A 15,381-nucleotide genomic window follows, 5' to 3' on the forward strand; every position below is an offset into this window, starting at 1 on the left:
GAATTTTCCAAAGCATTTAATACGGTGCCACATAAACGGTTGGTGCATAAAATGAGAAGGATTGGGCTGGGGGAGAATGTGTGTAAGTGGGTAAGTAACTGGCTCAGTGATAGGAAACAGAGGGTAGTTATTAATGGAACTTATTCTGATTTGGTGACTGTTACTAGTGGGGTACCACAGGGGTCAGTCTTGGGTCCTGTTCTATTTAATATATTTATTAATGACCTTGTAGAGGGGTTGAATAGTAAAGTAGCAATCTTTGCAGATGATACTAAACTCTGTAAAGTGGTAAACATTATAGAGGACAGGGCATTGTTACAAATGGATCTGGATAGGTTGGAGGCTTGGTCTGGGAAGTGGCAGATAAGGTTCAACACTGATAAATGTAAGGTAATGCACATGGGGAGGAAAAATCAGGGCTGGGATTATGTATTAAATGGGAGCACACTTGGGACGACTGATGTGGAAAAGGACTTGGGAGTTTTAGTTAACAGTAAATTTAGCTGTAGTGACCAGTGTCGGGCAGCTGCTGCCAAGGCAAATAAAATCATGGGGCATCAATAGGGGCATAGATGCCCACGACAAGGAAATAATTCTACCGCTGTACAAATCACTAGTCAGACCACACATGGAATACTGTGTACAGTACTGGGCACCAGTGTACAAGAAAGATATAGTGGAGCTGGAGAGGGTTCAAAGACGGGCAACCAGGGTAATACGGGGAATGGGAGGACTACAGTACCCAGAAAGATTATCAGAATTAGGGTTATTTAGTTTAGAAAAAAGAAGGCTTAGGGGAGACCTTATAACTATGTATAAATATATCAGGGGGCAGTACAGAGATCTCTCCCATGATCTATTTATACTCAGGACTGTATCTATAACAAGGGGGCATCCCCTACGTGTAGAAAAAAGAAGGTTTATACACCAGCACAGACGGGGGTTCTTTACTGTAAGAGCAGTGAGACTGTGGAATTCTCTCCCGGAGGAGGGGGTCATGGTGAACTCTATAAAAGAATTTAAAAGGGGTCTGGATGCAATTTTGGAGAATAACAACATTGCTGGTTATGTATATTAGATTTATAGGGACAGAACATTCATCCAGGGATTTATTCTGATCGGGAGGGAATTTTTACCTCTAGTATGAGGGTTTTTTGCCTTCCTCTGGATAAACTCAGTAGGGTCTCATTAGGGTTATAGGTTGAACTTGATGGACTCTAGTCTTTTTTCAACCTTATGAACTATGTTACCATGTTCCAAAGATCTGTCAAACGCCATGGAATGTAAATGCTCACTGCACCCCTTATTACATTTCGTGAGGGGTGTAGTTTCTAAAATGGGGTCACATGTAGGGTAGGGGTCCTCTGTTCTGGCAGCACGGGGGCTTTGTAAACGCACATGGCCCCCAACTTCTATTCCAACCAAATTCTCTCACCAAAAGCCCAATGGCGCTCCGTCACTTCTGAGCGTTGTATTGCGCCCACAGAGCACTTAACATCCACATATGGGGTATTTCCATACTCAGAAGAAATGGGGTTACAAATGTTGGGGAGCTTTTTCTCCTATTACCTCTTGTAAAAATGAAAAATATGTGGTAACACGAGCATTTTAGTGAAAAAAATAAAATTTTTCATTTTCACGTCCAACTTTAGTGAAAATTCATCAAACACCTGTGGGGTGTTAAGGCTCACTGTACCCCTTATTACGTTCCTTGAGGGGTGTAGTTTACCAAATAGTATGCCATGTGTTTTTTTTTTCTTGTTTTTTTTTGCTGTTCATGCACCATGGGGGCTTCCTAAATGAGACATGCCTCCAAAAACCATTTCAGCAAAATTCGCTCACCAAAAGCCCAATGTCACTCCTTCCCATCTGAGCCCTCTAGTGAACCCACAGAGCACTTTACATCCACATATGAGATATTTCCTTACTTGAAAGCATCATGCCCCCTCCCATAGACTTGCATTGAGGGGGTGGGGCGTGACGTCACAAGGGGCGGAGTTGTGACATCATGATATTCTGTCCCCGTGGTTGTGAGTCATAACACTGAGAGCCTCCAGCGCTTCCAGCAGTGGTTACAGGTGGGTGCTGCATGCTAGATTGTGGGGTTCCCCAGCGGCAGGACCCCCGCGATCAGACATCTTATCCCCTATCCTTTGGATTGCGGATAAGATGTCTTGGGGCCGGAGTACCGCTTCAAGGTCAAAATGGGCTGCGTCCTTAAGGGGTTAAAGAGCTATTTATTGTTTGTAATATTTATTGTGACTATGGATGCAGTAGAGTAAAACATTGCACGTAGTTGCTTTCCCTTCGCCCCCATTGTTGTGTGCCTTCATGTTTGTCTGCCTTACTGTTGACTCAACATTTGTAAACACAGACGTGAGCAACTGGAAAGCACTCATGCTGCTTGGCTGGAACAAGTAGAAAAGTATGAAGACAACCACTTGGGAGGTTTTCAACGTATTTACCCACAAGCCACGACAGACAAATACGAGAAGTTCTTCAAACACAGCGGGTCTTTGTTCCAGGAAACTGCTGCTTCAAAGGCCAGAGAGGAGTGTGCAAGGTAATGACTTACTTAAAGGTGCCGACTATGATACCTGATCCTAGCAAGGCAGTTGAAAGTATCCACAAAAATTAGCTAAAAATATCTTTATTAAGTAAATAGCATGATTACAAAAAGTCCTAAATATTAAAATCAACAAACCTTTCAGATTAAAGAGTCTCAGATATCAAAGTACTCTAGTGGGGCAATCCCCAAAGTTTCTCCCGACGCGTTTCCCCGTACATAGATAAACATACGGTTCATCAGGGGTTATGAACAGAGATATAATGGAGATAATAAAATATATATTTTGTATACACTATTCCACTCTATACCAAAAAATAGCACATAAGGCACATAGATAGCACATAAATGGCACATAGCTGACATAGGCAATATTAAGAAGGGCGATCACGATGACATTTGTTCCTAGAAGGAGTTTCCAGTAGTCTTGACGATCAGTGAATACATGACAAATGCAGGTAGCACATTTAATGCACATACAACAAATAACACAGATTTACTATAAAAATTAAGACAACAGAAAAGATAATGGAGAAACAATGGATCAGTTGATGTTTTGATTTATCTGAGATTTTAGTGTGTGATGTTAGGACTGGCAGCTAACTGGATCATAAGACTATGGACTACCCAGTTATGTTGAAGTCTTCCATACCAAGGCTGTGTTTCTTAACCAGTGTGTCTCCAGCTGTTGCATAACTACAACTCCCAGCATGCCTGGACAGCCGAAGGCTGTCCAGGCATGCTAGGAGTTGTAGTTTTGCAACAGCTGGAGGCACATTCGTTGGAAAACACAGGACTAAGGTAAAGGACTTGAAGTGGTAGCAGTCACAATCTGGGGTGGCATAGACCACCTCCCATATGTAAAAATGTAAAGTAAGCAGGACAGAAGAGTAGTGACCTGTATATGTTAACTGCACAGTGGTTCCTAGAATAAATAGCCAAACAATATAGGTAACATTATTATATTGTATGAACAGCCTATATGGTGTTCTGTCATGAATATGGTGCAAGTTAATAAATAAGTAAATAAGTGGGAGGCTATGACACTGGTACATACGTGTAGTATCTATGATACAATTCAATTAATCCTGCAGTCTATGGTCTAACTATTTTGATAATGGATTTATAATGTAGAATCCTCACTGCCATAAATGACACAATACAAAATTAGGCTAATTAGAAAATAATACCAGCATGACAATAAAATTATTTAAAATGTTCTGTATTTCTGTGCCTATTTGATAATCCAGAAATTTTCATCATCTGGATCCGGTCTATACAGAATTTAAGTAATTTTACTGTGTACTATATACAGATAAAACTTCAGTAAATATGATACAATAAAGTGTCATAACTATGGAAATGATCATGATCCTAATCTTCCATGTCACAAAGTGAATATTACCATTACCAGAAAAATACAAAAGACTCCAGGTAAAGGGGTTTTTCAGGCATATAAAGGGGTATTCCGGAGAAAAAAAAATTCTTATCCTCTATCCAAAGCAGTGGCGTCTGAAACATGGAAACTTGGAGCATCTGTGTTCATGACGTCACGCCACGCCCGCTCCATTCATGTCTATGGGAGGGGGCGTGATGGCTATATACTCCTCCCATAGACATGAATGAAGGGGGTGTGGCAGCTGTAGTCACCAGTCATTCGGCACAGAGCGGAGTTCACTCCGTGCAAGGATGACATCTTATCCCCTATACTTTGGATCCATCTATCCATCTAAGATGTTTTTCGCCAGAGTACCCCTTTAACATTGATGGCCTAGTCACAGGATAGGTGATCAATGTCTGATCAGCTGATCTGCTATTTGGCAGAGCACAGCTCCAATTCACTTCAGAGGGAGCTGCGCTACAATAACACAGTGCAACCACTACGCAATGAATGGAACCACATTGGCCCTCATTCACAAAGACTGGAGTGTCGGTTAGGTTTTTTTTTTCAGAGTACTCGTCTTTTTTTTCCTTGTGATTTACTAATCTGTCGCATGTGTCGGGTTTTTTTGTGTCGCACGATATTAAATTGTGTCGCACGGGAATAAAAAGTGTTGCACTGGAAAAATAAAAATGAAACCAAATAAATAAAGTTACTCTGCACAAGGATGTAACTTTACATTCATGGTTGTTAATGGGTTAACAACCCAAAAGTTTTTTTTAAATATATATATTAAAAAAAAATTATATATATATATATATATATATAAATTAAAAAAATCTATTACATAATTTAATCATAAAAGCGTTGAGGGGTTAAAAATGCTTTTAAAGTATAAAACAAGTAATTTAATCATGAACCACAATGGTCAGCTGTCCCTTCCTCAAAAACACTCAATTTTTCCATTTTCACTCGACCCCTGCGCTGTCGGTTTTTCAGAGTTGAGAAATCACACTTTTTTCAGAGTGATTTCACAATGATTTTTCCATTTTGTCGGGTTAACCCATTTTTGAGTAAACCACGCCCATTTTGCAGGTTAACTTAAACTCTCCGGGTGTTTGAAACTGTAGGTTGTGGGCCTAAATTTTGGGCGCAGATTTGGTCGCATGCGGGATGCGTTGATTCTCCTTTAGTAAATGAGGGCCATTGTGTATATGCCGGAGCTGCAGCTCTACCAAACAGTTGATCGGTGGGGGATGCCTAGTTCCAGCACCCTGCCAATCAGAAATTGATGGTCTATCCTACAGACATGCCATCAATGTTAAATGCCCAGAAAACCTCTTTCATATCTAATAAGATGGGTAAAATGGTACCTCTAATGCCTTTTAAATAAATGACTGTTGTGCATTACTATTAGCATTACCAGAAAAATACAAAGGACTCCAGTTGAGATGAGCTTTGATAGATATAATGATGGAGATATGGGCTTGTACATTATGAACCGTGATCACCTATATACCGTATTTTTCGCCCTATAGGACGCACCGGCGTATAAGACACACCCAATTTATAGGTGCAAAATCTAAAAAAATAAACATTTTGAACCCAATAGTGGTCTTCAACCTGCGGACCTCCAGCCGTTGGCTGTCCGGGCATGCTGGGAGTTGTAGTTTTGCAACATCTGGAGGTCCGCAGATTGAAGACCACTGCATAGGAGGTAATACTCACATGTCCCCGCCGCTCCGGACCCTTCACCGCTGCCCTGGACGTCGCTCCATCGCTGTCGCCGTGTCCCCATCGGTCCGAAACGTCTCTGCTGCCGGCCGGGTATCCTCGCTCTCCGTCGCCGCCATCACGTCGTTACGCACGCCGACGCACGTATGCGACGACGTGATGACGAGGAAGGAGAGCGCCGGCCATACAGGGGATCCCTGAACGGAGAAGACACCGAGGAGGCAGGTAAGGTCCCGCCCGGTGTCCTGTAAGCACTAACCTGGCTATTCAGTCGGGCTGTTCGGGACCGCCGCGGTGAAATCGCGGCGGTCCCGAACAGCCCGACTGAACAGCCGGGTTAGTGTCACTTTCCCTTCAGACGCGGCGGTCAGCTTTGATCGCCGCGTCTGAAAGGTTAATACAGGGCATCACCGCGATCGGTGATGTCCTGTATTAGCCGCGGGTCCCGGCCATTTGTGGCCGCAGGGACCGCCGCGATAGGGGTGTATTTGCCGTATAAGACGCACCAACTTTTTCCCCCCAGTTTTGTGGAAGAAAAAGTGCATCTTATACGGCAAAAAATACAGTATTTGTAATTCACATTTCATTAGTTTTCAGATATTGTTTCTGGGAAGTACCATACAAAGCCCATTGTCATACGTGAACAATACAGCCCTCAGTAAATGTTGTCCATGTAATGTCAAGTCCTAGCAGATTCAGTCATTTTGGGTGTTGTACTACACCCTTTCGTAGTGCTGGAAATCCGCGCGATCAGACACTTATCCCCTATGCTTTGGATCAAGGATGAATGTTCCTAAGCTGGACTACTCCTTTTTCATAAATACACACATTGACAGGGCTACATAGCCCTATACACAACTGCAATGCACTGTGTGTACTAACATCTTTTTGTCACAAGATCATCACTGTTACTCATTTATGTTAATGTGATTTTATGCTAATGTTATGGCTGCTCAGTATGTGTTGCTGCCATACATAATGCATGTACTTTGGAAATCAGATCCAACTGCTTTTATGTCTTTTTAAGGCAGAGTAATGTGGGATCTGTAGTAAAATATGCATAAAAAAAATAAAAGTTCTATATCTTAGAAATATATAATATAAGCTAATAAAATATTTTTATGACAGGCAGCAACTGGAAGAGCTACGGTTAAAACAAGAACAAAAAGAGATACCTACTTCAAAGAAGAAGAAAGAGCAAAAAGATGCCTTACAAGGAGAGTCCGCAGGTGAAAAGCCAGCCAAATACAAAGTGACCAGAAGACCGTCTACTCGTGTTGTGTCCAGTCGCTGTCGAACTGCAGAGAACAAGGTAGGCATGAAATTCCAACATGAGGTTTAATATTTTGAAAGTGAATGTACTGAAAATCTCATTTAAAGGAACCCTAGATCTAAATAAAGAGATTTAAATAGACGCCATATTTAAAGTCTATCACATCTAGTGATTACTATATAACAGAGAAGAATTGGGTAAAACAACAGATACATAGGGCTGATTTTGTCACCTGACACTTTAAAGGTAATCTGCAGTGAAATAAACTTATCCCCTATGCACAGTATAGGGAATAAGTGTCTGATCCCAGCGTTCGGACCCCCCGCGATCTCCTGCACAGGGCCCTGGCTCTGTCGCAGATCTCCTGTGCAGGAAATGTGCCGGCTGCAGCATGATGCGGCTGACACGCCCCCTCCATGTATCTCTATGGAAGAGGTGGATATGCAGCATTCATGAGGTCAACGACATGCCTATTAGCTGGTGCAAAGCGCGGCAATGCCAAGGCCCCATACAGGAGATCGCTGGGGGGTCCCCCACGATCAGACACTTATCTCCTAGCCTGTGGATAGGGGTTAAGTTTATTTCACTGCAGATCTCCTTTAAAGCAGTGTTTTTTAAACCAGCATGCCTCCACTTGTTGGAAAAGTACAACTCCCAGCATTTATGGACAGCAAAAGGCTGTCCATACATACTGGGAATTGAAGTTTTGCAACAGCTGTAGGCATGCTGGTTGGGAAACACTGCTTTAGGATCCATTCACATGTACAGTATCCTGCACATATTTGATGTGCAGAATATGAAGCTGCAGATTTGAAGCTGTGTAGAGTCAATTAGTTTACATTGAAATCTGCAGTTCCAAATCCTGCACATCAAATATGCGCAGGATACTCTACTTGTGAATACACCCTAAAAATATAAAGTCGCATGAAACCAGTCAACAAGTCTTTATGCAAGTCAATACAGATATAAAGTACATTTTGGTGCAAGGTGAGAAAGTTTTTAGAACAACTTTACCGCACAAGAGAAGTCAAGATTAAAGAGAATATTGGCAAAGGTCAGTGACTCACTAAAGAACAGAAGTCGGATGCAGATGTAGGGCTTAAAATTTCCTGCAATTTGGGATTCAAATATTGGGAAATATCATATTGTTAGAACCATTACACAGGAAGATCTCCCAGGCTGTTGTATTCAGTATGGATTGAATTGGAGCAAATGGAGTAAATGGAGTATGTACATATGCTTAAAGGAGAACTCCTTTACAGAATATAAAAATTGTCCTCCATACTGCCGGCAGTAAAAAAAAAAATAAAGATGTACATACCTTTCTTCACTCCACGGGGCTCTGGTAACCGGCTCCGGTCACCGCCGCGATCCTCTTCCGGACGGCGATAGGCTGAGCGGCAGTGTGACGTTTTCGGTCCCGGCAGCAGGTGCCGGTGTAGTGAAGAATTTTGTGTCTTGAAGCGTTCTCACACTGCCGCTCAGCCTATCGCCGGCCGAGTAGGGACTTCACTGCGGCCAGTGATTGGCTGAGCGCAGTATGACTTGCCGACCACCAGCAACCAGGAAGAGGATCGCGGCGGAGACCGGAGATGGTTACCGGAGGCCCCGGGGGAGCGAAGGAAGGTATGTACATCTTTATTTTTTTTACTGCCGGCAGTATGGAGGACAATTTTTATATTCTGGAGTTCTCCTTTAAAGGGGTACTCCATACAAACTGTACCGAACACTGGAGCTGGCAGCTCGTGATGTCATAATCACGCCCCCTCCCATAGACTTGCATTGAGTGGGCGGGCATTATGTCATGAGGGGGAGGGGCTATGAGGTCACAAGCTGCCTACGCCGGCTCCAGCATTTGGAACAGTTTGTTCCAGACGCTGAGCAGCGGAGTACCCCTTTTAAACAGCGTCAAAGAATGTATGGGGAAGATATTATTTGACAGGTTACTATAAAAAGGAAGTGAAGGGCAAGTCAGTAGAACTCCTGAAGACATGAGGCCAATGAGTGATGGTAGTCTTACACATAGAAATTAGCCATCTGCTTTAGTTTAGTTATACAATGGAATAAACAGAAGTCCAGTTCAGTAAAGGCTTCAGGTATAGAGAATAAAGGACATATTCCAGTATCCAGTACAGAACTTGGAGGAATCACAAAAGGGGAAGATGGTAGAATCTACAAAATGACACAAGAACAAGCTGGAGAAAAAATCTGTGCTTATGCAGCATATAAATCCACAAGGTTAAAGTGCTTTTCCAGACAAATATAAAACTTTCTTTACTGCCTCCCCCTGCATTAAGACAACAAAATCGTGCATACTTACCTCCCTCGCTCTCCTGCTGCTCTCAGCATCACATCTCCCAGTCTTAGCTAAACTCCCATTCTGCCAGCTTCTGATGTATTCCTGCTCCCCCACTTGGCTGAGTAGAGAGGAAGATGTCATCGGAAGCTTGGAGCACAGCCGAGGAAGTAAGTATGTGTTATTCTGTTGTTTTGAAGTAGGGACAGGCAACAAGGAAACTTTTATATTTGCCCAGAGAACCCCTTTCAGTTGTGGTACAATTTTTGTCCTAGGCTGTCCATTTTGATGTGCAATTTTCATTATGGTTTTTGCCTGTGTGAAAATGTCCACTGAGCACAGATATAGTTGGTAAATCTACAATAAGCCAGAAAATACAGGAGTTTGAGTTTATTTCTACTACCATTATTTCATTTCTACATCCATATTTTAGCAATATCACTAAAACCAGCAAAAATAGCTAATTCATCAACAACAAAAAATTGCAAATATGGATTAAGAATGGACAGCTTATAACAATATAACAAAAAAACTGAATGAAAACAGATACAATATGGAACCAAAAACAGAACAAATTGTATAAAATAGATCTATATTTGATCTATTTTTTTATACGAAATTGTGGAAGTGTGAATGAGGCCATCCTAGGAGTTGAGGTAAACAATGCATGCTTGAGAGGGAAGAAATAATTCCATTTGAAAGAGAAAAAGTGAAGATTTTGGTGTAATGTGGAATCACAAATGAGAAGGAAATCATATAGAGGTGAAGGAACAGGTTCTGGAGGGAATGTGGTAAAGGAAGGAGTGAAGATATGCAAAGATGTCATCGTTTTGGGAGAATTCAACGCTAATACATGTCAATACAAATCACAACTGTTAATCTTATCCATACAGTAAAAGTCAAGATGATAAAATCTGAGGGAAACAGGACGTAAAAGTGTCAAAGAGGTGTACTGTTTTACAGTATTTAGAGCAGTGTTCCCGTCTCTATGGCTCTCCAGCTGTTTCAAAACTACAACTCCTATCATGCCATGAAAATGAACCTAAAGGGGTTATCCACCATAAGGTTATTTTAGTACATACGTGGCAGACAGTAATGGACATGCTTAGGAAGGATCTGCGCTTGTCTTGGGGCTAAATGGTTATGTTGTGAGAATATCATAACACTGTGGCTAGCTTTTTGTGAACTTGTATTTCCTGTTTGACTTATGTTTTTTTTACTACAAATCCCACAATGCCATTTTCCTCCCTCTCAACCATCAGCCACCCCACCCATTGAAACAAAAGACCTGTGGTTTTCAATCAGGGTGCCTCCAGCTGTTGCATTAGTTGCAGATTGATCCCTCCACCCATTGAAGCGGACAGGCTCCCTGTCATCAGCTGACTAGTGAGTCAGCCGCATTGCAACCTGGGAAAAATCCGAGACAACAGTCATTTTGTATGCTGGTAAAAATAAATAGTGGGGTGAAAATCTCAGAAGAATTGTGAGAAAACCATCACACACAGGTACAGACACTATATTATGAACTACACTAACTTAAATTCCTGGAATATCCCTTTAAACTGATTTACAAATAATAATGAGACAAGAAAAGGGAGAGTACACTAAAGGCAGACTTCACCTGGACTGGAATGCAGCTTGATCACGGTCCCTAACTGCGTATCTCCTGCGGGGTGCACACACACACACACATGCATGAAGTATCAACAAGTATAAATGAAGAAACACGTAGGTGCCCTCACTGCTCGGCGGAGATAGCTGCGTGGCGGGGTCCGGTTCACGGGTAGCTGGGTCTCAGCATCGGCGCAGGAAGTTTGGCGCTCGGAGGCTACGCAGGCAGTTTCGCACGTAAGTGCCTGCTTCTTCAGGCCTCGAGGCCGGAAGAAGCACGCACTTACGTGCGAAACTGCCGGTGTAGCCTCTGAGCGCCAAACTTCCTGCGCCGATGCTGAGACCCAACTCCCCTTGAACCGGATCCCGCCACGCAGCTATCTCCGCCGAGCAGTGAGTGCACCTACATGTTTCTTCATTTATACTTAAACTTATTTACATTTGTCCAGGTTTTATTATAGCTCTTTGCAATGTGATGTGCTATTTTTAGCAGCCAGTTCTTTTCACTGTTACGTTCTTTGTCTAGGTAGAAGAAGTGAAAATTGACTCAATGAAGCCAATAGAAATTGATGAAAAAGAGGAAATTGATCGACTACAAGGTCTTCAGCAAAGAGAGAAGCTCATTCGAGCCATGGGCGTAGTGGATCATGTCTACAGACTGCTGAGCATGCAAGATCCCAGAACTCCTGACCTCAAGGCCTCTGACTACAGTCTAGATGCCCAAACTAGAAATCAAGTATGAATTAAGTATCTATGATGTAAGAATGCTTTGGGTTCCTACTAAACTTCATTATGTATCTAAATCATCACAGATACAGTATGTAGGACCCAATGGGATAATTTTCCAAAATTACTGTAATTTCTGTCCCAGCGATATTATTCACACCTTTTTCTTTTCTAATCACATTTTCAAAGGTCTCTTGTGCTGCTCTGAAAATATGTGAAAAATTATTTTCGCTTCACTTTTGATTTTTTTTCACGCCCCAAATTTTTTGTTGTTGCAGCCATTAGAGATGAGCGAACTTACAGTAATTCGATTCGTCACAAACTTCTCGGCTCGGCTGTTACTGACTTTAGCCTGCATAAATTAGTTCAGCTTTCAGGTGCTCCGGTGGACTGGAGACTCTCTCCTAGGACTGTATCCACCTTTTCCAGAGCACCTGAAAGCTGAACTAATTTATGCAGGCTAAAGTCAGCAACTGCCGAGCAGAGAAGTTCGTGACGAATTGAATCACTGTAAGTTCGCTCATCTCTAGCAGCCATATTGGGGGTTTTTTTACGCCAAAATTGCAGAGTTTGGTGCCAAAATCTGCAACTTTTGCAGCAAATTTACATCCATGAAAATTCTGGAAGAAAAATCACTAAACATTCCATGGTTACTAGTGCCCAGACAAGCGATAACTGTATGAATAAAACATTTCTGAGCTTAAATGTGAGTGCAGGTGCAGTGACCAAGAATATATATATATATATATATATATATATATATATATATATATATTTTTTTTTTTTTTTTTAAATATATATTTTTTAAAACAACACTTTTCAATAATAATTATTTCTTTTTTTAACAATTACTTAAAGGGTAGCTCCCACCATCCCTTTTTTTTTCTTTCTGTCCCTGCCTATTGCCCATCTATTCCTAACCACCTCCCTGCCTTTCCATTTTTTTTTTTACTATATTAAAAATGCTTTTTTTTCTGCCTGGTAGTGTGCTCACTACCAGCCAGACTTCCCCAGCAGGCGTGACGTCACTGATGCCTGCTGGGGGGTCCGATTTCCGCCCTTAGTTCAACTATACAGGGTGCCTCCAGCTGTTTCACCACTACAACTCCCAGCTTGCCCTGACATCTACTGGCTGTCGGGGCATGCTGGGAGTTGTAGTGGGGAAACAACTGTAGGCACCCTGTGGTGAAAACAGTCTCAGCCGCAGCTGCCACACATCCCGCTCCCCCAGACCCCGTCATGCAACACCCCCCTTCCTCCGACCGCCCAAAAAAGACATTCCGCTCCCCCAAACTCCGCAACTCCGTCACCCCCAGACCACCCCCCACCCTCCCAAAACTACAGGAAGAAAGTAATCTGTAAAGTATTATAAGACCTCAGATCAGACTTACCCATCCGGAGGATAAGCGCAGCAATGAGTGCGTGCGCTGCCTCCGGACAGGGTAACGGGGGCGGGGTCGTGCGCGAGGCCAGTGGAGCTGGCCAATGCGCGCAGCCCCAGCTATCAGCGTGCTCGCTCTCGCCTGTTTGATTGATAGGCCGGAGCGAGCACCGCAGTGACTGAATTTCGACTCATTGCCAGGCTTAAATGAGTCGAAATTCAGTAGTGACGTCACTGCCGAATGCATTCTGCCACTAGGAGGGCAACTCCTATTGGCCGAATTTAAAAGTGATTTTAAACTGGTTTAAAATCACTTTTTTTAATTAAAGTATATTAGAGAAATGTTGTAGTACTTAACCCCTTAAGGACCGGGGGTTTTTCCGTTTTTGCATTTTTGCACCTTGCCTTTAGAAAATCATAACTCTTTCAATTTTGCACCTAAAAATCCATATGATTGCTTATTTTTTGCGCCACCAATTCTACTTTGTAATGACGTCAGTAATTTTGCCCAAAAATCTACGGTGAAACGGAAAAAAAAATCATTGTGCGACAAAATTGAAAAAAAAAAACGCCGTTTTGGGGGCTTCCGTTTCTACGTAGTACATTCTTCGGTAAAAATTACACCTTATCTTTATTTTGTAGGTCCATACGATTAAAATGATACCCTACTTATATAGGTTTGATTTTGTCGGACTTCTGGAAAAAATCATAACTACATGCAGGAAAATTAATATGTTTAAAATTGTCATCTTCTGACCCCTATAACTTTTTTATTTTTCCGTGTATGGGGCGGCATGAGGGCTGACTTTTGCGCCGTGATCTGAAGTTTTTAACGGTACCATTTTTGCATCGATAGGACTTATTGATCGCTTTTTATTCATTTTTAAATGATATAAAAAGTGACCAAAAATGCACTATTTTGGACTTTGGAATTTTTTTGCGCGCACGCCATTGACCGAGCGGTTTAATTAACGATATATTTTTATAATTCGGACATTTCCGCACGCGGTGATACCATATATGTTTATTTTTATTTACACTGTGTTTGTTTTTTTTGGGAAAAGGGGGGTGATTCAAATTTTTAATAGGGGAGGGGTTAAATGATATTCATTCACTTTTTTTTTTGCAGTGTTATAACTCCCATAGGGACCTATAACACTGCACACACTGATCTTTATCATTGATCACTGGTTTCTCATAGGAAACCAGTGATCGATGATTCTGCCGCTTGACTGCTCATGCCTGGATCTCATTCGGCGATCGGACAGCGAGGAGGCAGGTAGGCGCCCTCCCGCTGTCCTGTAAGCTGTTCGGGATGCTGCAATTTCGCCGCGGCTATCCCGAACAGCCCACTGAGTTAACCGGCAGCTTTTACTTTCACTAAAGGGTTAATAGCACGCGGCGCTGCGATCAGCGTTGCGCGCTATTAGCGGCGGGTCCCGGCGTCACTATGACGCCGGGCCCGCCGTGATATGATGCGGAGTTACCGTGTAACCCTGCGTTATATCATGGGAGCAGGATCAAGGGGTTAAGTACTACAACATATCAATTTTCAGGTTTCATGACAGTGTCCATTTAAATAACACCTTTTCTCCAAGAAAAAAACCCAAAAACAATAAAACTACAACCATTTCTGTGATTTCTACACTATCAAAAAGCTGGTGTGAAATTTTTGATGTAAACTGGACTCTCACCCCTTTAAAAATATCATGTAAAGCGGACAATATACGTGACACGCCCACTTGTACAAAACTGATGTGAACAGTGTAAACCGCGGCACAAAGCTCTTTGAAAATGTGGTCGATACTTTTTGCGCCAATTTTTTTGGGCGCAAAATTCTTTGAGAATCTCCCCCAATCTGTACAACTCATGGGCAGACAATTCTATTTAACAGAACCATATGATGAAGGAAATGTTTCACACTGAATCCTTAAAGGGGTACTCTGCCCCTAGACATCTTATGGATAGGGGATAATATGTCTGATAACGGGGGTCCCACCGCTGGGGACCCCCGCGATATCCCGGGTGCAGCACCTGAGGCACGTGACGTCAGGACTGCGCTCCCGCTCTTGACGTGATGGCCACGCCCCCTCAATGCAAGTCTATGGGCCATCACGCCCCCTCCCATAGACTTGCATTGAGGGGGCATGGCCGTGACATCACGAGTGGGGAGTGGTCGTAATGTTGCGAACCTCCACGCTGCATCGCCATTCATCTGGCACGGAGTGAAGTTTGCTCCGTACACCAGATGTCTGGGCTGCCGCAGCCAAGATTACGAAGGTCCCCAGCGGGGATCAACATCTTATCCCCTATCCTTTGGATAGGGGATAAGATGTCTTGGGGCAGAGTACCCCTTTAATTCCTCTATACTTTGAAGTTATGTAAACAAATCCCTAATTATATTATATAATAT

The 15,381-nt window shown here is 42.6% G+C and overlaps 1 protein-coding gene across 4 annotated transcripts in view; it reads left to right on the forward strand.

The window, feature by feature from the left end:
* Positions 1 to 15,381, forward strand: part of TTLL13 (tubulin tyrosine ligase like 13) — a 52,255-nt gene that overhangs the window by 25,451 nt on the left and 11,423 nt on the right. For all 4 annotated transcript variants that reach the window (XM_056572019.1, XM_056572017.1, XM_056572020.1 and 1 more), the window contains exons 11-13: positions 2,375 to 2,563; positions 6,810 to 6,993; positions 11,388 to 11,597. In XM_056572019.1, the coding sequence (XP_056427994.1) occupies positions 2,375 to 2,563; positions 6,810 to 6,993; positions 11,388 to 11,597 (583 nt within the window). The remainder of the gene's footprint in view (positions 1 to 2,374; positions 2,564 to 6,809; positions 6,994 to 11,387; positions 11,598 to 15,381) is intronic.

The sequence above is a fragment of the Hyla sarda genome, chromosome 4 (genome assembly GCF_029499605.1).
Source record: "Hyla sarda isolate aHylSar1 chromosome 4, aHylSar1.hap1, whole genome shotgun sequence".
NCBI lineage: Eukaryota > Metazoa > Chordata > Amphibia > Anura > Hylidae > Hyla > Hyla sarda.